The sequence below is a fragment of the Vipera ursinii genome (assembly GCF_947247035.1).
Source record: "Vipera ursinii genome assembly, chromosome: 9".
Lineage (NCBI taxonomy): Eukaryota > Metazoa > Chordata > Lepidosauria > Squamata > Viperidae > Vipera > Vipera ursinii.
Window position 1 is genome coordinate 9,790,898 of NC_139523.1, and position 24,702 is coordinate 9,815,599.

The following is a 24,702-nucleotide window of genomic DNA, read 5'->3' on the forward strand; positions in this document are numbered from 1 at the left end:
AAGACCCAGGACAGTGGGTGTTTGGAACATGGCCAAAGGGTCCCTCTTATGCACAAGCAGTGGGGTGTCTAGAAAGGGAAGCAACATTAGATGTGTGGACACTGACATGGTCCAGCCACTATTAGCGTCTCTCATACAGTCCATGACTAACAACCATATTTGGGACCAGAACTTCCATCGCTAAAAAAGGTGGTTTCTAAGCGAGAGGAGTTCAATTTCTTGCAAGGGTTGTTAAGTGAATCACTGCAATTGTTAGTGAACCATGAGGTTGTGAAGTGGATCCGGCTTCTCCTATTGTCTTAGCTTCCCAAAGGCCAGTCAGGAAAGTTGCAGACGGTCATCATCTGACCTTGGGATGCTGCAACTGTCCTAAAATAACATGCCAGTTGGCAAGTGTCTGAATTTTGCTCACATCATTATGGGGAGGCTATGTCGGTCATAAGTGAGAGGAACAGTCGTAAGTCGTAACTTTGAATGGCCTCTAAAAGAACGGTTGTAAATTGAAGACTACCTCTGCTTCTTATTCCAGTGGGGGTAGAAACAACATTGTGAATTTTCAGGGTCAAAACCATGGGGTGCATCAAAGATGGAAATGAAAATACCCCGTTTTCTCTTCTGGTTTTTTTTTATTATTTCAAATGTGGTTGGACTGTTACCACTCCAGGCAGAAAGAGAGGGTTCAGTTTCCCACATTAAAAGAAAACGAGAATGTCACATCAGGGAGAGGCTAATATGCAAGTTTTCTGTATGCAGAGCTCTCTGCCACTTCCCCACTGAGACTTTTTGCGGTCCAGAATTCTAGGATGCTATTAATATGTAGAGTAGCCTTTGGGGAAGAGCCAAGCTGAATGGGAATAGCGACTTCAAAGCAGCCATCTTTAGCTCATTCCTATGGACGTCAATGGCTAAACTTTGTATTTTAGGCAGTCTGGTCATGAATGGAAGAGAAGCTGTTAAGGAATGCTTAAGCTCTTTCAGCCAAAGAGCCATTGCAATCCCTAGCTTCCCCCCTCCCCCCTTCCCTGGGAGATTAAGACTTTGTCTGGGCCACAGCAGCAGGAGAATGAAAAGTCGGGGGTCCGCTATCAGAAGCGGTCTTGCATTATTCAAAGAGTAGATGGCCAATCTCTTCTCACGCTTCGCCTTTTGTTTTTCCCCTGGATATGATTCCAAACAAAGCTCTGGTTTGCTAACAGCTGCTATTTATATTTTCCAAGAATGCTTATGCCAGTCCAAGGGCATGATGGAATATACAGACGACGCTAGACTCAAAGAGGGGAGGGAATTGCTTTGAATTGAAGCATGCCCATCTCTCTCTTTTTACATCAGGAAAAAAAAAACTTTTCACCAAGTTTGTGAGTTTGGCAGGCACAAAAGAAGGGGCCACACTGCTTTCCTATTTCAGCCTGCAGCCCTTGTGACTTTTTCATAAAGCACATTCTTACTGTGTTCTCATAACATCATCATAATAATGATGATGATGATGATATTGGAAGGGACCCTTGGAGGTCATCTAGTCCAGCCCCCTGCTCAGGCATGAAACCCTATACCGTTTCAGACAAATGGCTGTCCAGTCTCTTCTTAAAAACCTCCAGTGTTGGAGCATTCACCGCCTCTGGAGGCAGGTGGTTCCACTGGTTAGTTGTTCTAACTGTCAGGAAGTTTCTCCTTAGTTCTAGGTTGCTTCTCTCCTTGATTAGCTTCCATCCGTTGCTTCTTGTCCTGCCCTCTGGTGCTTTGGAGAATAGCTTGACTCCCTCTTCTTTGAGATATTGGAAGACTGCTATCATGCCCTCCCTCCTTCTCTTCATGCTTCACCTAGTGCCTGAACTAGCCCGCTTCCTGAGTTGCCACAATACACTGGACATAAATTAAACATAAACAAGAATAACTTGACTAAGGCAAAACTAATGGTGAATCTCTGACTCCCACCTGCCATGGAACTTAAATTCCTTCTTTGGGGGATCAAACCCCGCTTCCAGCCTATAGGTAATCCTTGACTTATCACCATTCATTTAGTGATTGTTCAAAGTTACAGTACAACGGCATTGAAAAAGGGACTTGGATGGTTTTCCACACTGATGACCGTGGCAGCATCCCCATGATCAAAATTCACATGCTTGGCAACTGACTCATATTTATGATGGTCGCAGTGTCCCAGGCTCATGTGATCACTTTTGGTGACCTTCTGAGAAGTAAAGTCAATGGGGAAGCCAAATTCATGTAGCTGCTTAAGCATTAACTAACTTAACGACTGCTGTGAGTAACAGCTGTGGCAAGCAAGGTCATAACATGGGGCAAACTCACTTAACAACTGTCTCAATTGTGCTCAGTTATGGTCATAAGTCGAGGATTGTCTGCAGTCAACTGTTTCAGCCTCTTTGTTTCTCTTCTGTATGACTAAGTAGTAAGAGAGGGAAGATTTATTTTACTGTTATATGGAAATTTCTATCCAGGCTAGCTCAAAGAGTAAGACAGAGCCTCCCAAGAGTAAGGGAAAATTAATATTAGCCTATTCAAACGGGGAAAACTTGGTTCTGTGTTTGTGTATATAGTTAATTGTTTTATTGCATTATAAGTTGCAAATAATATGTTAAAGAATGCAGATAGCTCAGTAGAGGAAAAAATTGTGAAATATAAACTAGAAATTGTTAACAGTGTGCTAATTTAGATAGCTTAAACCTCTGAAGTTAAGGGGGGGGGAAGTTTATATCAACGTTAACTATAATTCTGAGGTTAATGAACTTAAGGTAGCTTGAATTGTACAATTAAAAATAAGTGGCATTAACAGCCTGCAGCAAAAGGCATACAATTATTTTATAACATAATAAGGATTTGTATCTTGGGCTTGGTACATAATACTGAGCACTGTAATATGATTTATTGTTGTCTATGAGTATTAAAAAGGAAAAAAGAATAAAACCAAGAAAAAAAGGAAAGGAAAAAAAATGCTTGAAAAAATAGACAACTTCCCCTTTATTTTATTGTCTGATTGTTTTTTTTTTTTGTTTTTTTTTAAATCCCATTTATATCCCGCCCTTCTCCAAAGACTCAGGGCGGCTTACAATTTTAAGCACAAATCAATGTGCTTAGCAATAGCCTTCATTCTATGTATATGCCTGCTTATTAGGGCTTTCACACACACCCCAAGCGGCATTATTACAAAGTCAGCTTATTGCCCCCAACAATCTGGGTCCTCATTTTACCTACCTGGGAAGGATGGAAGGCTGAGTCAACCTTGAGCCTGGTGGGACTCGAACCTGCACTAATTGCAGGCAGCTGGTGTTACTTAAGGAGGCATTAGCCCACTGCTCCACCAAGGCTCTTTTTGTGCCTTTGAGTCAGTTTTTGACCCTGGTGACTTCCTGAAATTTTCTCGACAGGATTTTCAGAAGTGGCTTGCCATTGTCTCCTTCCTAGGGCTGACTGACAGGGACTGGCTCAACATCACTCAGTTGGCTTTGTGCCTAACATTGGACTAGAACTCAGTCCCCCAGTTTCTAGCCTGAGTTCTTAACCAGTACACCAAACTGGATTGCTCCTTTCTTTTTGCTCCAAATGATTTATAAATACGGATCTGGAAAGAGTTTCCGCTTTCTGCACATTTTAATTGGCAAAGCTTGACAGGAACCCATGTGTACAAAAAATGGTGGAAACAGTTGGCATTGCTCCAAGGTAATTAGAGTAGCAGGTTTTTCACACATGGCATTTTAGGCTGCCACAAAATCCACGCAAAGTCGTCTCAGGTACAGGTAGTCCTCGACTTGTGATGGTCCTCGTATAGTGACGAGGTGCTAAAATTGCGGCGGTGCTGAAAAAAGTGACTTACAACCGGTGCTCGCACTTATGACCATTGCAGCAGCCCCATGATTATCTGATCAAAATTCAAGTGCTTGGCAACTGGCTTGTACTTGCGACGGTTGTCCCGAGGTCACGTGATCGCCATTGGCAACCCGTTTCTGAGAAGCAAAGTCACTGAGGGAAACCAGATTTGCTTCATGGCTGTGTGATTCACTTAACAAAGGCAGTGATTCACTTAACAGCCATGGCCGAAATATCATAGAATGGCCTGTGATTCACCTAACCATGCCTTGCTTAACCACAGAAATTGTGGTTTTGTGAATCAAATACTACCTATAACAAACTTCCTTTCCTTTCTGTTTTGTTGTTCTCTTGCAGCTCTCAGCCACCCTGACCATCCCTTTCTGGCAGTGGTTCCTTATGCGTTTTGGGAAGAAAACTGCGGTTTACATTGGCATCTCGGTGAGTGAATACCGCTAGTCCTCATCTTATGACTGCTCACTTAGTGACCATTCAAAGTTACAACAGATTCCCCCCCCCCCGATTTAGTTTCAGTGTTATGATAACTGCCCACCCCCTTTCATGGTCATGTTACATGGTGACCCACTTAGGAAGGACCCACTTAACAACTGGCACAACTAAATCTTGAGTCCAATTACAGTCATAGGTCAAGGACTACCTGTAGTGGGGAAGCAATGTAAACCTATTACCTGCTTAGGTAACTTCTGAAAGAGGCCTCTATGAAAATCATTCAAATAATGATTCAAACACAGGCATCTATGAAAGGTAAGCCTCATGCAGGGCTTCCTCTGGAGCCTGTCAATGGTGCAGCAGAAACTGGAAGACCTGTTAGCAGAAACATCCTGGTCCCAGGTGTATCCTATTTATTTCTCCAGAGGACAAACCCTGAGGATCTGACTGTGACAATGTCAGATAGGATGGTGTTGAACTGTGATGCTCATACGTTTCTCATTGATGGATGCAATAGCCTTGTGTGCAAAAGAGGCTAAGACAGGGGTCTTCAAACTTGGCCCTTTTATGACTTGTAGACTTCAACTCCCAGAATTCCTAATCTAGCGTGCCTAGCTAAGAGATTATGTGGTTGGTTACATTTTGCTAGGTCTTGGGAGCGTGTGTGTACACAGCCATGCTATAGACAGCTGTGATTTAGAGCAGGGTTCCCCAGACTTAGCAACATGAAGACCTGTAGACATCAACTCCCAGAATTCCCTAGCCAGCATGGCTGCCTGGGTAATTCTGGGAGTTGAAATCCACAAGTCTTAAAGTGGCCAAGTTTGGAGAGCCCTGATTTAGACTGAGGTATGAAACCAGCCAATGGTGGCTTATTCAATAAACCTTGATGAGTCAAAATATGATTTAGTATGACACATGAACCAGTTCAAAGACCTCTATCTCAGCCCAATGTAGAGTAACTGATAAGCTTCAGTCTAAATATCTAGGGGGGACACAGTGGCTCAGTGGGTTAGGACGCTGAGCTTGTCAATCAGAAGGTCGGCAGTTTAGCGGGTCGAATCCCGAGTACCGCGTAACCGAGTGAGCGCCTGTTACTCATCCCAGCTTCTGCCAGCCTAGCAGTTCAAAAGCACGTAAAAATGCAAGTAGAAAAATAGGGACCACTACGGTGGGAAGGTAACAGCGTTCCGTGCGCCTTTGGTGTCTAGTCATGCCAGCCACATGACCACGGAGACGTCCTCGGACAAGCGCTGGCTCTTCGGCTTTGAAACGGAGATGAGCACCGGCCCCTAGAGTTGGAAACGACTAGCACGCATGTGCGGGGGAACCTTTACCTTTAAATATCTAGGGACTGATAGACATTTTGAGAAGTTTCTTCTCAGCCCATCATTGTATCTGAGCAGGTATAAGGAAACTGCTCTTAATTATAGCCAAGGTAACCATGGTCAAGAAGGAAAGAAGCACCAACAACAACAACAAAAGAGAGAGGAGACTACAAGTTCCCCTTTATGATCAAGCCCTTCTTAGTTCTCAAGCTAGCCCAACTTTCCTGACAGCCCTTTGTAGCCAAAGTCCCATTTCTATCCTGATGTGTTAAGGTGCAAAACTGCATAAGTTCATTCCAGTTTTAATCAAGGCGATCCTCCTGACCACGTCTTCTCGTTCTTCAGTCAGCCACTCCTTTCCTCATCTCGGTTGTGATTTTGGAAAGTAACCTCATTATGACCTACGTGGTGGCCGTTGCGGCTGGAATGAGTGTAGCTGCTGCCTTCCTCTTGCCTTGGTGAGTTAATTTCCGAGTACCTTTGTCTGTTTTCAGAACTCCATATGCAATACAGGTTGTCCTCAAATTACAACTATTCATTTAGTCACTGTTCAAAGTTACAACTGCACTGAAAAAAAAGGGACTTATGGCTGTTTTTCACGTGACCGTTGCAGCCTCCCCGTGGTCACGTGGTCAAAATCCAGACGCTTGGCAACTGGCATGTATTTATGACGGTTGCAATATCCCGGGGATCCCCTTTTGTGACTGTGTGACAAGCGAAATCAATGGGGACGCCAAATTCACTTGGCAACTGTGTTACTAACTTAACTCCTTCACTTAACAACTGTGTCGTAAAATGGGGCAAGACTCACTTAAGAACTGCCTCATTTAGCAAACAGAAATTTTGGGCTCAATTGTGGCCGTAAGTCAAGGACTACTTGCATAGTTCTATTTCCTGTCCCAGTTCTCTGAAAAGCATCCAAAGGAAATCGGGGATCATTCCTAAAGAGTAGCCCCAAACCCATTGGGGTTTTGGAAGGCCATTAAGACTTGTCTCTTTCAAAGGGCCCATGGGATTGAGGAGGATTTGGGTCCCCCCTGAATATGCAGTTTCTGCTGAATGCCGGGTTTTGATTTGATTCACCAGTTGGTTGTTACATCATATTTCAACTCTATTACTATATATTGAAGTATAAGCTGGTCATTTACGTTTGAACTGTCAGAAGAACAATTTGGGGTTACAATTCAAGCTGGGATTGGGCAAGAATAAATAAAAATGAGGTCCAGACAGCTGTCAGAAAAGAAGAAATATTTATGCCTAAAAGCAAACAGCTTGCCTTTAGGGGCAGCGGCAGAGAAATGGGGTACAGCAACAGACTTTTATAGGGGTGCTTGTCCTGGTGTGGAAGCGTCTACATGCTGATTTTAGGGTGACATTTGTGTGTGTGTGTGTGTGTGTTTGCATGTGTAGGTATGTCTATGATGTTTATTCTTGTTAACATGCAGTTCCACTGGAAGACCTAATTTAATTGTGTTTACAGACCTTATCCTATGATACGTCGATTAGGTCTGGGTGACTTGAGGAAATTTGAATAACATTTGCTGTTTTTACTTGATTAATTTAGTTTCAGCTTGACTGTCAATTATCTAGTGGAGATGCTGATTCTCAGTCCGTTTTATATACTGTTGATGTTTTAAGGGAAGATGGAAAGGGTATCAAGAATAAAATATATTTTCTCACAGAACGGAAAGGAAAGGAACAGCATTTTGAAGGAATTGAAAACAGTTCAGCTCATCCTTCACTTTGCGGTTTCCTTCTCTCTCACACTGAAAAAATTAATTCGGTGGCAGCTTTTAGGAAAGATCTGGTTCGTATCTTGTTTTTTTGTGAACTTCCTTAAGGCTGAGGTGATTACTTGGCTTCTGTCTTGTCTCCTTCGATTAGGTCTATGTTGCCAGATGTTGTGGATGACTTCAACCTCCAGCACCCGGACTGCAGAGGCCACGAAGCTATATTCTTCTCTTTCTACGTCTTCTTCACCAAGTTTGCTTCTGGAGTGTCTCTTGGGATCTCCACGCTCAGTTTAGAGTAAGGTTTCACCATCACCCTGTTGGCTAATAGAATTCAGAATCCCCGCTCTTTCGGGATCCAGGGATTGCAATCATTTGGAAATCTTTTGAAAAAGAAATCTCTCTATTGATACGTCCGGTTATCAGTTATTTTCAGATGACACAAAAGTCGCTAGTAAATTAGGAGGACTCCAAGAAATTGGGACAGGTTCTGAGAAGAACAGAGGCGGTTCTCAACTTACAACAGTTTGCTTAGCGACCTTTCAAAGTTACAACAGCACTGGAAAAAGTGACTTATGACCATTTTTCACACTTACGACCATTGCAGCATCCCCATGGTCATGTGATTTATGTTTGGATGCTTGAGAACTGACTCGCATTTACGACGGTCACAGTGTCCCGGGGTCCTGTGATCCCCTTTTGCAACATTCTGGCACGCAAAGTCAATGGGGAAACCAAAGTCACTTAACAACCGTGCTACTAATTTAACAACTGCCGTGATTCACTTAATCAATGTCATAAAATGGGCAAAACTCACTTAACAAATTTCTCACTTAGCAACACAAATTTTGGGCTCAGTTGTGGTCGTAAGTTAAGGACTACCTGTATTGGGGAGGCCCAGGAAGCGAAACCGGGGAAACAGATTTATTTACCGTTGGGGGGAAAAACTTAAAGAAGGATATGACAGCAAAGTTACTCTGGGAATTGAAGTTTACACATCCTGAACTGAACACCTAATCCTCACAGTGCTATCTTATGTCTAAGTCTGGTCACCCATGTTATATGGCTGTAATATTATTATTATTATTATCCTCCTCATCTCCTCTACTACCTCCTCTTACTAGTATCATTATTATGATTATTATTGCACTGTTGCTTTGCATGTACACTGAGAGCTTCTGCATCAGAGACAAATTCCTTGTATATCTAATCACACTTAGCCAATAAAGAATTCTATTCTATTCTATTCTATTCTATTCTATTCTATTCTATTCTATTCTATTCTATTCTATTCCATATTTTCTATTCTATTCTATTCTATTCCATTCCATTCCATTCCATATTTTCTATTCTATTCTATTCTATTCTATTCTATTCTATTCTATTCTATTCTATTCTATTCTATTCTATTCTATTCCATTCCATATTTTCTATTCTATTCTATTCCATTCCATTCCATTCCATTCCATATTTTCTATTCTATTCTATTCTATTCTATTCTATTCTATTCTATTCTATTCTATTCTATTCTATTCTATTCTATTCTATTCTATTCTATTTTATTCCATTGCATTCCACTCCACTCCACTCCACTCCACTCTACTCTACTCTACTCTACTCTTCTATTCTCTCCTATCCTGTCTTATCCTACCCTACCCTACTCTACTCTACCCTATCCTACTGTACTCTGCTCTACTCTACTCTACTCTTTAGATTGAAAAATACTAGTCTAAGCCATCATCCAGTAGTGCGGTACCCAGATTAATGGCCATCAGTTCAGAAAGGGGGATGCCAGCTGAATGCTAGGAAAAGCTTCCTAACCATAAAAATTAGGAACAAAAGAAAAGAGTGATCTGTCCATTGCTAAATGTATTCAAGCACATTATGACTTGCAGCTATTCGTTTAGCAACAGTTTGCAGTTATGACAGCACTGAAAAAGGGGATTTACAATGGTCCTTTCCTTTATGACTTTCAAAGCATCCCATGGTCATGTGATTTACATTTGGATGATAGTGATTTGGGCATTTGGCACTGTCCATGTGCAGCCTTCCCAACTAACTTCGGCTTGGCAAAGTCAATGGGGAGGCCAGAGGGAAAGTTGCAGTTCACTGTCATGTCATGTGACATCTTGCCCTAAGACAGTGGCAAAGAAGGTCCTAAAATTGGGTGTGGTCATACGAAGCCTCACTTAATGACCACACCATTTAATGACAATTTTTCTGTCACAATTGTGGTAAGTCGAGGACTATCTTAACAATTTGATTCCTGCTCTGAGCAGGGGGGGCGGGGTGGTTGCACTTGACAGGTTGGCAACTACAATAATATGAGAATTTTACTCCACCTTGAATTTAATTTATTATCTCTAAGCTTGAATTAAAGGTAGTCTTGGACTAATGGCCACAAGTGAGCCCAGAATTTCTAAGGGAGACATTTGTAGAGTGAATTTCACCTCATTTTGCAACCTTTCTCGCCACCATTGTTAAGTGAGTCGCTGCAGTTGCTAAGTTAGCAACACGGTTGTTAAGTGAATCTGGCTTCCCCGTTGACTTTGCTAGTCAGAAGGTTGCAAAAGGAGATTGAGTCACACACACACACACACACACACACACACACGGGACCCTACAACTGTCCTAAATATGAACCAGTTGTCAATTTAGATCACATGACCAGAGCATGCAGGAATGGTTATAAGTGTGAAAAATGATATGTCACTTTGTTCAGTGCTGTTGTAACCTCAAGTGGTTGTAAGTCAAGGACTGACTGTAGTGCCACGATTTCGATGTATAATTCCTGTTCTAGCAGGTCTCTGCCTCCTTTTGGCCGAAACATAACGATTAACTGTTTGCCCAATAGAGGAATTATTACCCCATGAAAAAGCTCTGCATTCAGACTCTTTGCGCCAACTTGTATCACTGATCTTCCTCTTGCATCGTTTATTCTAATTTTGTTAGTTACCACCATGAAGCGGTTCTGAAATGTTGCCTTCAGTCCCGTTATTCAACGCTCCCCCCTCCTTCCCCCTGCTTAATCTGTTGCAGCTTTGCAGGATACAAGACTCGAGGCTGCTCCCAGCCAGAGGAGGTGAAGCTGACTTTGAAAATACTCGTCTCTGCTGCGCCGGTGGCCTTGATCGTCTTTGGCCTGCTGCTTTTTAAGCTGTACCCCATTGATGAGGACAGGCGGAGGAAGAACAGGAAAGCTCTGCAGGATTTAAGGTGAGAGGTCTACCCCAGGCAGCCATAGAGGAAGGGAAGGAGGTATTTCCTCAGGATGGGCCCCTGGCAAAGTGGGAAGGCGGGCTTGGATTTGCTTTTCGTGGGCTGGCCGCTTGGCTGGCCACAGGGGAGCAAAGGGCATCACTCGTGTCATTGAGTTATCATGCAAACTTGAAGAAACATGGTGTGATGATTAGGAGCCCCAGTGGTGCAGTGGTTAGAATGCAGTATTGCAGGCAAACTCTATCCACAGCCTGCAGTTCGATCCTGACGGGGGTTCAAGGTTGACTCAGCTCTCCATCCTTCTGAGGTCGGTAAAATGAGGACCCAGATTGTTGAGGGGCAATATGCTTGCATTATAAACTGCCCAGAGAGGGCTGTAAAGAATTAAGGGGCAGTATATAAGTCTTAAGTGTTATTGCTACTGCTGTGGTGTCATGCCACAAGTGATGACCTTTAGGGCTTCTACCAACCACCCGTGGCTGGCATAGCAATCAGAAATGCCCTTCACTCAGGATGCATTGCCACAAGGTCCTGCCTCTCTCTTAGCATTTTTGCACCATGATGGCAGAAATAGAATTCTTTGAAGCTGTAATTCTGGATCAGTTCAAATGGTACTCAAAGCCATAAATCGTAGTAAACTGAATACAGACAACTGGTAAAGTTCATCCAGGTTTTTGGAGAAGCAGCTAAGGAAGTTTGGCCAAATTTCTCTGTTCTCCATGTGATCTCCTGAGGTTTCTTTTAATAAAAAAATATTCTAAAAACTTGGGTGACCACAACAATTGGCAGTGCCCTTCCTTGCAAAGCTTGCTGTTGCTTCCTTAGTGCAGGGGTCTCCAAACTTGGCAACTGTAAGTCTTGTGGACTTCAACTCCCAGAATGCTGGCTGGGGAATTCTGGGAGTTGAAGTTCACAAGTCTTAAAGTTGCCAAGTTTGGAGACCCCTGCCTTAGTGTAATGTGTGAAGCTGCAGCGAAGCATAGTATGAACACCGTGTGCTGTGTTCTGGTTGGGTTGGAGGCAAGAACCCTTTCCTGCATACTCCATTCCCAGTGGCTGAAACTCACGACATGTCCATCCTGCACAATGATGGACATGTTGTGATCATGTGGCAACTTTATTTGCTTTTTAGGGGAAGGAAGGGAGACAGGGTTACCTCTACCCCACAGCTGCAGTATTCCAAGGGAATACCGAATAACAGAGTTGGAAGAGCCTCTGGAGGTCTTCTAGTCCAACCCCCTGCTTAAGCAGGAGATCGTATACCATTATGGACAAATGGCTGCCCAATCTCTTCTTAAAAACTTCCAGTAACGGAGGACCCACAACTTCTGGAGGAAAGCCATTCCACTGATTGATTGAGATAGATAGATGACAGATGATAGGAGAGAGAGAAAGAAAGAGAAATGGATAATGGAAATATGGAGAGAGAGAGAGAGAGAGAGAGAGAGAGAGAATTCCCTTGGAATTCTGCAGCTGTGGAATATAAGTAACCCCAATTTCTTCTTTACCCCTAAATAAATAAACAAAATTGTCACATTTTATATATATGAAAGAACTCCCTCTTATGGATAACAGTTGAAATCCTGAACTCCAGGACCTTTGTTTGAGAGCATCCTTGTAACTTAATTGCTAAAACTTAAAATAGAGCTGATGCTTCTGGCTCTGAGACAAGTGGCTCTCTCATTTCTCTGATGTAGCACTTTTGCACTAGAAGGGTGAGCATACAGTAGGACACTAAATATAAAATGCTGAGGGTTCATGTACCTTAGTTTTGCAAAGAGAAGTATTGCATGGCTTTCTGATTGTCAGACCCAAACCCAGAGATGACACAGTGAAGTCCAGTCGAATCCAGTTCTTTATTTACTTGCACCTAATAGACAGAATCTTGCCAAACTAAAGCTATGATTTTTTTTTAAACTTCTAAATAGATCCTGAGGGATTTTCATGTGTGGCTATTGTGATTCTTATTCCTCCCTACTCCATTCAGTGCAGTCTCTCTCTCTCTCTCTCTCTCTCTGGTAAAGGCTCCATCTTGCCCAAGCTCACTCCACTTCTCCTGCAGGTGCACCTCCCATCACACTGCAGGCTTTTAGTTTTATTTATAGTAGACTTCTAACATGTTTCAAATTTGTCCAGTTGTCATTGGATTGAGAGCACCTGCCTTTTCAGAAGAGTTGTTGTTGTTAGTTGCGAAGTCGTGTCCGACCCATCGCGACCCTATGGACAACGTTCCTCCAGGCCTTCCTGTCCTCTACCATCTTCTGGAGTCCATTTAAGCTCACGCCTACTGCTTCAGTGACTCCAGAAGAGTAGGAAGAGTATTATTCCACCTTGTTCAGAGATGGGTGACCTATGAATGACCTTGGGCCAACTCCCTGATCCTATAGTTGAGTTTACCCTTCCTTAGGTAGCCATTCTTTACCCTATGCCTGGCACAAAAGGGATCCCCAGCTTTGGCTTGGTCTTATATTACACACTATCTTCCTTCTCTCTCCTCCAAACTGACCTGGATCACGTGTTGTATCATAGACTAAGCCATAGTTCATTTAATCATCTTTTGTAGAATAATTATTGGCTGGGTCAAAATCAAAGGGACCACACCCATAGTCTATAAGGCAACACGTGAACCCAGTCCCTGAATTTCTGCTAAAGAGATAATTTCTCCTACCAAAATGTTGTGCTTATTGCTTTTCTATATTTTGACTCTTCCAGGGATGAAGAGAGCAACAGTAGTAGCACTGAGACAGATTCTACAGAATTAGCCAGCATTGTTTGACCTTACCTTGTCTTGGTTTACCCCCTGGGATCCTCAAAACATGGTGCCACCATGACATCTACTGTGAAAGAGAGATGCTGACTTGCTTCCATGGAAGAGCACTTGTAAAGACTTAAAGACTGCTCTGGGAATCAAATATTGATCGACGTTGTGCCTTAAATGGGATCCATGGATCACCAATTGTCAAACATACTTTCGGTACTCCAAAAAGATACTTCTAACGAGAACAAGCATCATCTCAGCGTGTCTTTTACCAGAATCACTTTGAAAAACTGTTGCGTTATGATGTCTTTTAAACATATGCTATTTATCATTAATTCATCCACTGAATGGTGCAAATCTCTAAAGTACTGTTAAGTGTATTTGGTATGTTTTTTCCTGTTCAATATTGCATTATATATTATATTATCATGGACCCAGATGGTGCTTTTTTGGTGTATATTACACCAGTGGCTTGACCTTGTCAAAACATGACCTAGTACTGTTTTTTTCTGTAAATAACTAATGAACCATCCTGTGATGTTCCTGTTTTTATATATGTATAAATATATATATATATATATTTGTATGTATAAAGAACCTAATTAAAATAATGCTGTACATATAAAAAATGTCATGTTTTCCTATTTGTATATTGTGTGCAGAAAGAAAACTGGATTTGTTAATAATTTACATTAAAATGGAAAAATGTCACCGGCATGGCTGTTTTTCTTTAATATTTCTTAAAATGTAAGTGAAGTATAACAAACAAGATAATGCATTAATAATAATAAAAAACTACGTACGTTACCCTGATTAAGATAACCTAAACCAAAAGGGAGAAGCAAAAGAGCTGAGGGAAAATAGTAAAAAAAAATAAGATACATGAGATATGGCTATAAACTTAAATGGATCCTCAAACTGATCATTTAATCTACAACAGGGGTGTCCATCCTTGGCAACTTTAAGACCTGTGGACTTCAATTCCCAGAATTCCCCAGCCAGCCAGCGGGGAAGTTGAAGTCCACAGGTCTTAAAATTGCCATGGTTGGGGACCCCTGATGTACAATACAGGGAAATATTTTGCTACATCCTCTTATTTGAGGAGTATTACATTTGTCATTAAGCATTGTCGTGATTTCAGTTCTTTCATTGGAAAAAAAAGGCACAAAATAATATAAATGTAAGACTTTCAATTCAATTCAGTTTACTGTGGTCATAGACCAACACCATTTGTGAAACAGCCTAAATAACATCTATAAGTGAAATCCGAGATACAACCTATATTAAAATTATAATGTAAACACTAAAGTTATATTAAATATGATAACACCTGAAATATTACTAGTAACATTAGTATCTAATATCTAGATATTTAAAACTAGGAGTATGTTGGAGAAAAGCAGGCAGAGATGGGGGTGGTGGAGTTAAAAGCGTCGTCAGTTTAGAGTCCTTGTGTGGCCAAAGAGATCCAAGTCCAACCTCTCCTGAACTCCTCTGACCTTTCTCGGGCACCAGTTTAGTGTTGAACTCTTGTTTGTAGGCTTGAATTAATGTTCTGTGCTGCAACCTTATAAATGGTCCTGATTTTCTGCGCCTGACAAAGTACCAACAGACTAATAATATCTGAAATTTAAATGAATTACAGTTACAAAGATTGCATTGTGGTATATTGGCTTCTCAGAATTCAACAAAACTTTCATGCTGCTGCACAAAGCCTAACTATATGCACTATAATAAGAGACACTTTAGGAGCAGCATCTGGGTATAGGCTAAATCTGGGCAACCGGAATATCTACTAAACAGAGGTAGTAGGGATGGGTTTCGATGTCTCTTAAAAGGAACAGCAAAGAATCTATTCTGTAGTTACCATCTCTCTGGAATCACAGCGGCAAAGCCTTTCCTCCAGTGGTACTTTTTAATGTAACAGAATAACAGAGTTGGAAGGGATCTTGGAGGTCTTCTAGTCCAACCCTCTGCTCAAGCAGGAAACCCTACATGTCACACACCAAAAGATTCGAGCCTGTAATTGCTGCTAAAGGTGCTCCAAAAAAGTACTCCGTGAAGGGCCTGAATACTTATGCCAATATGATATTTCAGTGTTTTCTTTTTAATAAATTTGCAGACATTTCTAAAATTCTTTTTTTCACTTTGTCATTATCGGGCATTGAGCGTAGATTAATGGGGGGGCAGGAAATGAATTTTAACAGGTGTAGAATCAGGCTGCAGCATGACAAAATTGACAAAAGCGAAGGTGAATACTTTTTGAATGCACTGTATACCATTTCAGACAAATGGCTGTCCAGACTCTTCTTAAAAACCGCCAGGGATGGAGCACCCACGACTTCCCAAGGCAAGCCATTCCACTGATTAATTGTTCTAACTGTCAGGAAATTTCTCCTTAGTTCTAGGCTGGATCTGTCCTTGATTACTTTCAATCCATTGCTTTTGGTTCGGGTGCTTTGGAGAATAGGTTGACTCCGTCTTCTTTGGGGCAGCCCCTGAGATATCGAAAACCTGCTATCATGTCCCCCCTCGTCCTTCTCTTCATTAAACTAAGCATAGCCATTTCCTGCAACCGTTCTCCGTATGTTTTAGCCTCCAGTCCTCTAATCTTCTTTCTCTTCTCTGCACAGCATCAGGAAAGAGAGAAAGCTTTCCAACGACAGGGTGTTTCTACTGTGCAAGGTAGCTGGCAGCAGTGAGAATATATCAGTTGTGCGCTGGCGACAAGGAAGCTACTGAGCACTTTTGTGCCAGGTGTGCAAAACAATCTGTCAGGGAATGTTTCAGTCTCCAAACAAAATGTTCTGAGTTGTCTGGAAGGGGTCCAGCCTTGTAATGGACTGTTTTTCAGAGTATTGAAAAGTAAAGGTGAGCTTGGTCTAGTTCAGGGGTAGGCAACCTTGGCTCTTTTATGACTCATGGACTTCAACTCGCAGAATTCCTGAGCCAGCATGGTTCAGCTTGGAAACCTCTCCCTTTCCCCTCAGCATGGCTGGCTCAGGAATTCTGGGAGTTGAAGTCCATGAGTCATAAAAGAGCCGAGGTTGCCTACCCCTGGTCTAGTGGTTTAAGGCACCAGTCTAGAACCCAGGAGAGTCCCACTTTAGGAATGAAAGCCGGCTGGGTGTCTTTGGGCCAATCACCAGAAGGAGCCTTGCCTTAGGCACAAAAGCCAATTGGTGACTTTACGCCAATCATTCCTCTCTTTCCAGTTCACTTTGCAAGGTTGTTGTTATGGGGAAAATAGGAGGAGGAAGTAGTATTACGTATTCTGGGTATTAGGGAGCATGTTCATTGCCTTGAATTAGTTATTAAAAGAATAACAACAGGATATAAATGGATGAACTAACCAAATAAGTAATTTTAGCAGCTCCAGAAATATTTTTTTTTTGAAAACTGTGTAAAAGGTCAACCAAACAGCAAAACAATTTAAGACAGGCAGCCCTAACCCTTCTCCCAGCTTTGTATATATTCTGATGAGGTCACAGTTATCTGAAATTAATCAGGAAAAAGTTATGGGATCATAAAAGGTAAGTCTGGGAGGAAATTGACTCAACATTCAGCAGCAATGAAAAGGGCAAATTCCATATTGGAATCATTTGTTAATGGAGCAAAAATAATATTGCAACATTGACTCTAGGGTACAATTCTGGTTGCCACGTTGGAAAAAATATAATAGAGCTGGGAAAAGTGCAAAAGACACATCCACGATGACCAGAGGCCTAGAATACCTTCCATCCTTAAAGAACAGAAAACACCTGGAACATTTTAGCATAGTTTTGTTTTGGAAAAACCAGCTGGGGGAGAATGTGATTAAGGTGTGCACCAGTGTGCATCAGTCTTAAAGTGCACTTGACAACTTTAAGACTAATGGACTTCAACTCCCAGAATTCCCCAGCTATTACAGATCACCCTAAATGTCACTCAGTTCAGCAGCCTTTTCAACCAATGTGTGATTTGGAGCACAGGAACCATATTTCGTTTAAAAAAAATAGCCCAAATCTTATACAAAAACACCTAACATTAACTTTCTGTGAATTCACATGAACGAACATGAGAACAGAAGATTCGGGCCATTTCAATTTTTTAAAAAAAAATAATACTGGGATTCCTTGAATGCTGTTTTAAGTGATGTTGCTGTGTGGGCTGATCAAGGTGTTCAGAGTTTGCTTTCTTGATCTTTTATAAGACCTCTAATTTTGGCTTGAAGTAAATATCTTGCTTTCCAGATGCCGAAAAAGGCCTCTGAAGTCAAGAGTTTTTCCTTCTTCGCAGCAACTTCAGCATTGTTCTAGCACCCATTCAACGCACTTTGCAAGCCAAAAGTTCAAGAATGAGACATGAGCCTTCACAGAGCATCATTCTCAGACGTGGATGGGAAGATTGCACAAAGAATGACTCATGAGCTGCATGTCAACTGGAGAGAGCCAAGGAGCCAGGAGGTGGTGGTGGGTTAAAAATAACAAAAGGGATTATCCCTCAGATAGAAATGCTTTTTCTGTCCTCCCAACAAAACAGTCTGAAAAGCAGCTGGTGATCTGGAGCCAAAGGCAAGCAAGTTAAAGGACTGGCTTATGTGAATGAAGAAGTGAAGTACATCTGGATTGTTAAAAGTGATAGAGCTGGAGGAGATGGCAAAATTGGCTGTTTTAATTGAAATGAAGAATTTATCTAGTTTTGTTTCCTAATGGAAACTATTTCTGGACTTGTACTTGAGGTTAACTTCTTTTTTTTCTTTTTTCTTTTTGTATTCTGGCACTGAAAGAAGTCCAAAGTCACGACTTTTTTTCTTCTTCTTCCTTCTTTTTTCTCCTTTAACTTTCTTAAGTTTTGTTTTAATTTGTATGTGATCTTTATTATAACTTTAACCAATTCTTTTTTTAAAAAAAGAAGGGAAGTAAATTTCCTTCAGCTCAGACAACATCAGAGCCTGACAAATAGAGCCTCCCAGGGTAGTTCAGTGGCCCTCATTTTGTAAAAGGTACACGAATTATGGGTCTCGTTGTCCATTGGGCAAAAAGCTGACTAACACCCCAGATGCGTATGGCCTGATCCTTTGGCTCAACAAAAGCTCCTTCCTCGTAAAAAAGGAGGAAAAAAACCCAGTAAAAGTGAGGGAGCTGTTAGGGGAAAAAGGGGTTTCTGGCGTGGGAAAAGAATCAAGGGAGCTATCTTGCCATTTGGATGAATGGTTGGGCGGAAACAAGTAGACAAAGGCAGATCATGCCTTCTTGAATGGGCCAAGAAGGCAGGCAGCTTCCAAATTAATGCCTGTGTGTGAAAAGGGGGGGCATGGTTCTCCCCCATCCCCATGGAAGGAAAGAAACAACCAGTCCATTCAAGCACAAGTAAATTATATCCTCTGAAAAAGAAATGGGGGAATGAGGTCAGGAAGTGGAATGAATGCACAGCAGTGCTGTTGGATCCATAGCTGGCCACGTGGATGGTTCTCACCATTTTGGGGAGCAGAGATAGCTTCAGATGGTCCACGTGCTTGGCTTATTTTAAAACTTATCTCAGCCTCTCCCATATTGGCACTCTTCTCTTCATAGAGGGGACTTCAGCTCCCAGAATTCTCAGGAACTGGTGGAATGTTTGGGGATCCTGGGTGCCGAGCTCTATCACATCACAAGGATGCCAGGAAAGAAAAGCGTTTAATTGTCCTTGTAGTTCAATGTTTAGCCAAAACATATCCGCATCAATAGAAGATGTAGATGTGTTTAGCTGCAGGCTACAAAATTTTTTTCAGTTTTGGAACCGTGATCATCTCAGTGTGAACGAGGAACCCTGAGCATAATATATTCCATTTGTTGACAAACTTCGCCATTTTTTTCTCTATAAAAATCAAGAAATACAATTGGATGAAAGGGATATAAAATTAACATAATTGCAATTTTGGCTTATAAAAATAGATTTTTAAAATAGCTGTGTATATTTTTAGGAAAGTAATATTACGTGCTTCTTTTCTATGAAACTTTTCTGAAAACATAAAATTAGGTAAAGTAAAAAAAAATAGTTTGACTCACATATCTATTTCTTGACTTCCACTGACATTTCCTACCTTTATTTATCTCTTCATCTTTGAGCTGCTAAATATAATCACAACAAAGAGGCAGTGTTTAAAATTGTATTTATGCTTTTCTCCCTCTCTCTCTCTCTGTATGTATGTATGTGTGTACACACACACACACACACACACACACACATTCTCTCTGAGTGGGTGGGATGGGTGAGTGAGGGTGTGGGTATGGGTGTCATACTGCTGGAGGTTTTCAAGAAAAGAATAGACAACCATTTGTCCAGAATGATATAGGGTCTTCTGACTAGACCTACAATGTCCCTTCCAAAACTGAACAATTAAAAAACCCAAAAAATAAAAGAGGTACAATTCAATTCTAACTGGAAAATATTTTTACATTATAACTTAATGTAAGGGTTTGTACCATACCCTGAACTAGAGTTTTTCTATATTTTCATATCTTAGTTTTATGAAATATTTGATTTTCAGTATTGATCTTAATTATTACAGTTTATTATTCTAGTTATCTATTGTACTAACCAAGTATTCTTAAAGTTTGTGACTTTTAGTTCTTTCTTTAAAAAGTGATATAAAAGTAATATATATTATATATTGCATACATTTATGATTGGTGAAACATTGAAAACAATTTCCAAACATTTCAGATCCCAGGTTTATTTAATCTTAATAAGCATTTTATTTTTATATGCCCTTCTATTCTTTGGGCTCATATGCTTTTTTAAATCATTAATTTTTTTAAGGATAAAAACAATTTGCATAAGTTTGCATCAATTCATCGCTTTGCTGATTGCAATGCCTCCTGTGGGATTCTGCTATTTGTAGACTAGATATGATATGCTTACTTTTACACAAGAGCTTATTGTGTAAAAATCACACATTTTTCATTCATTTTATTTATACAACATAGATAAAAATAGGTACTTCATTTTTTATGTTTACCCAATATAATCAAAAACTAATCTAATGTGCTATTATCTTATATTTCACTTAGTCAAAATATGAGCAAACAAGCCAGGATGAATACTAACCAGGTTTAGCATGTTGTCTGTATGTAGCCACTGGCTGCAAAATTGGCACCACTGCTTTCTGATGTCTGACATTTGATTAATCTTTCCCAATCTGTTAGCTTTCATGTATGTTGTAACTAAAAATGCAAACATCTTCAGGTAGCAAGGCCAATGGCATATATTGCATATTGTAAGCAAGACTCATCTTATGCACTTATATATCTATATTCCAGAATGAGAAATAGAGGTCTGCTATTAAAATAATTATTTCAGGGTGCAGCTAAAATATGCAGCTAATCTTTCTGATGCAATGCAAATGAAAGACTGGACGGTCCACTCTTCCTGCCTCCAACACCAGAGACGCAACATCATTGCCAATTACAGTAAGAAATATTTAGCAGCTAAGCAGGATTTTTTCCATTCTTGTGTATTGATTCATATATTGGCTTTTGAAAGATGGAAAGAGAATCCAAGATGCCAAAGGAATTCAAATAAATGTAATATCTGGAGCACGGACTTATTTTTGTTCAGGAAGTCTTAACATATGCTGCAGATTGTGACATGAAAAACATTTGGATTTTCAACAGATGATAAAGTTAGGTGTGTTTCTTTTTATAGGAGAAGGGAAAGAGGGAGGAAGATTAAGAAGAGAAATAATGTACATGCAAAGCTGGGCTGCCATTGTCATAAGCCAAGTGCCAGAAATCTGTGATCCTTAAAAGCTACGATAACCCAACAACAGATTTCTCATCATTGTTGGCTATGATGTTGGCTATGACTGTTGGCTATGACTGTGGAGTATCCAGAAATATATGAAAAGAGCCAGATTCCTCATACGCCATGTTTCTCAACCTTGGCAAGTTTAAGATAGGTGGACTTCAGTCCCCAGAATTCCCCAGCTAGCCATGCTAGCCACATGTGCCTGGCTGAGGAATTCTGGGAGTTGAAGTCCACAAGTCATAAAAGGGCCAAGTTTCAAGACCCCTGCATTAACCTAAGAGAAACCCATCTGAAAATTATTCTTAGAAGGAAGAGTTCGTATCTTGGCTCTCCTGCCCACACGCTAATACATTCCACTGAAGAAAAGAAATGCAATATTTTCTCTTGAAGTCATCTAATTACTAGACATGGCAGAAGTTAGTGTTGCGTAACAGGTCACGCTTCTTATTCTGGTTTGACTTCTATTCCTTCTTTAGGCAAAACAGTAACCAGTCAGTCCATCTGTACTGGCCTGCAGCAGGACTATTTCCAGGACTGGAAAAAGCTCGCCACCTCCTGGTCGATAAGGAAAATGACATGCTCTCAGTTTAAAGTCATTTGTACTGCAATCCCCAGTCTCGATATGTTTGGCTTATTATGGAATTATGAAAATACAATATTGTATCTTAACTACACAGTAGTTACAATATTTGTTTAAGAGAAGTGTGGGAAGTCAGTGCCCCAGAGAAGGAAACATTAAAAGGGCAGAAAAATATATTTCCTCAAAGGATCTTAAAGAGGCAGAAAAGCATGCCCAGGTTTTTTTTAATAGCCCCAAGTCTCCCTCCCCCAAGCAGAAACCATCTCTGTAGAAATGCAGATGTGATAATCCATTCAGGAAGGTTGGAGACCTCCAGCTCGAAGCTTAGGAAGACAAAGACACCTAAAATCTACATACCTGTTCTGTACCAGCCTACTACCGGCCCTGCAGAAAAGGCAGGGACAACCCCTTTTACAAAACGGCAAGAGGCTGGAACTAAGCCTGCCAAATTTATTGACATAAAACAGAGCAAACAGAGCAAAGAGAGCAAACACGAACCATGAAACAGGAGCTATTCAAACGGTTGCCTTCAGCAAACCAGCCCTCCCACGCATTCCCCTTTTATACAGTTCAGGGCGTGGCTTCTCTCTGCCTCCTTCCGAGGTGCTCCATTGCCTTCCTCTGTTTACTCCTGATTGACTGCCTCCTGCGTTGGGCGTCCTTGAACAGGGCCAGCTGTGGGTCATCTTCATCCACGCTGTCAGGCTCACACAGCTGGGTCTGCGTCATGACCAGATGGGAGGGGCCTGGCTGAGGGCTCTGCGGAGCCTCAATACTATCCTCAGCAAGGTCTCCAACACCCCCCTCCTCCTCCTCTGAATCGTCCGACCCAACTGCCGAACCCACAGGCTGACCCTGAATCACAACAATACCCTACCCAAACTCTAAGACAGGACATAATAGGATTAACCCACAGATGCCAAAGGGCACACCCAGACTCAGGTCAAAATACATGACACAGGAAATACAAAGCCTCAGACAGGAACAGGAAACAACCTCAAGAGCCCCAGAGGGTATAAAAGCCCACTCCCTACATGTGCTTTTTTCTTTCTTCCAGAGCCATCTTCCTGTCTGGCTCTCCTCGTCAATAAACTGCAACCTTCTTTCTAAAGCAGTCGCCATGTTGTTTATTCCCGGCTTGGACTGAACCGTGATGGAGACTTTTCCTTCAACAGAAGATATAATTTGTATTTCTTTTTTTTTCTTTTCAATTTTATATTACTGCCATAAAATCGAACAAAAATAACCCTGAAAATGAATCAGAGCAAACATTCTCTAAGTACAGTAGTCCCTGACTTACAACAGTTCACTTAGTGACCATCACAGCGTCACTGAAAAAAATGACTTAGGGATATTTTTCACACTTATGACAGTTGCAGCATCCCCAGGGTCACGTGATTTACATTCCGATCCTTGACAACTGACTCACATTTATGACGGTTGCAGTGTCCCAGGGTCATGTGATCCTCTTTTGAGACCCTCTGATAAGCTAAGTTAATGGGGAAGCCAGATTCACTTAACAACTGCAGTGATTCACTTAACAAATGTGGCAAGAAAAGTCGTAAAATGGGGCAAAGCTCACTTAACAAATTTCTCACCTAGCAGCGTAAATTTTGGGCTCAATTGTGGTCGTATGTTGAGGACTACCTGTACTGCATGCAAATCTGCATATTAAAAGCGAGACTCTTAATATGGTGTTCTTTGGATTCAACCCTTATGTCGTTCATAATCTGGATTATATTGGTTAGAGGAGGGGGGGAAATGAATGATGCCTTCCCACGAGTCAGGAAGCTAGCCAGATGTTTTGGGAATTTTTTCAATCTGCTTTTGAGTTCCTTGAATAGACAATGCTCATGATTATCTGTATAAACAAATGGAAATAACTAAATACATATCAACATATTGTATCCCATAGAGCAGGAATGTCAAACTGCCGGCCCGCGGGCCAGATCCATCGTCCAGAAGCTGCGCCCACCCAATTGCCGGCAACAGCAAAACTGTCCCAATACGTTGTGCGACGTCACATGACGTCGCGAGTTTGACATGTCTGCCATAGAGCCTACGTTGGCCAGGGTATTTTGAAGCTACCTGCCCACACCTGATAATTTGCAGGTAGTCCTCAACGTACGGCCACAATTGAGCCCAAAACTTCCGTTGCTAAGTGAAAAAGTTATTAAGTGAATTTTGATCACATGACCACAGGGATGCTGCAACACTTGTGTGCAAAACGGTCCTTAAGTGGCTTTTTTCAGTTCCATGGTAACCTTTGAATGGTCACTAAATGAGCTGTTGTAAGTTGAGGGTTACCCGCACAGCTGCGTTGTAGTACAATTCCCAAGTTGTTAAAGCCAGCACGTTAGAAGCTAATAGGCCACCACGTGAGTGGATTTCCAACGCTCTGCAAGAGCGTTCGACCATTGTTAAGTGAATTGCTGCAGTTTTAAGTCAACCACACAGTTGATAAACAAATCTGGGTTCCGCCATTGACACAAATGTTAATCACATGATCCTGGGACACAGCAGCTGCTATAGATTGCTTCGATAAAATGGAAGTTCGTCTCCAGCTTTTCGCCCTGGCAGCTTATGTCATGTGTGCCATTTATGACACAAATCAGGCCATTTAGCTTCATTTACAGTGCAAATGATACAGTGCCATCTCCTTTTTTCCCTCACAACAGCCTTGTGAAGTAGGCTGGGCTGAGACAGAGGGGCTGGCCTAAAGTCACCTGACTGGCGTTTGTCCCCCAGTTAATACTCCAGCACCTAAGCACTGTCAAACTGGCATATTATGCTGTTGTTGTTTCAGATAATCCTCAGCTTATGATCAAAAACTGACCCCAAAATTTCTGTTGCTAAGCGAGACACTTGCTCAGTGAATTTTCCCCCTTTTAATGACCATCCTTGCCACAGCTGTTAAGTGAATCACTGCCAGTGTTAAATTAGTAACACAGTTGTTAAGTGAATCTGGCTTCCCCACTGATTTTGCATGTCAGAAGGTCGCAAAAGGGGATCACCTGACCCAGGGACACTCCGACCGTCATAAAT

The 24,702-nt window shown here is 41.4% G+C and overlaps 1 protein-coding gene across 1 annotated transcript in view; it reads left to right on the forward strand.

Annotated features, from left to right (window-relative positions):
- The window catches only part of MFSD2A (MFSD2 lysolipid transporter A, lysophospholipid), a 47,344-nt gene extending 33,335 nt beyond the window's left edge, over positions 1-14,009 (forward strand). Inside the window, exons 10-14 of the mRNA XM_083369764.1 lie at positions 4,180-4,263; positions 5,946-6,058; positions 7,485-7,628; positions 10,370-10,546; positions 13,262-14,009. Of these exons, the coding sequence (XP_083225890.1) occupies positions 4,180-4,263; positions 5,946-6,058; positions 7,485-7,628; positions 10,370-10,546; positions 13,262-13,325 (582 nt within the window). The 3' untranslated portion in view covers positions 13,326-14,009. The remainder of the gene's footprint in view (positions 1-4,179; positions 4,264-5,945; positions 6,059-7,484; positions 7,629-10,369; positions 10,547-13,261) is intronic.
- The last annotated feature ends 10,693 nt before the right edge of the window (positions 14,010-24,702 follow it).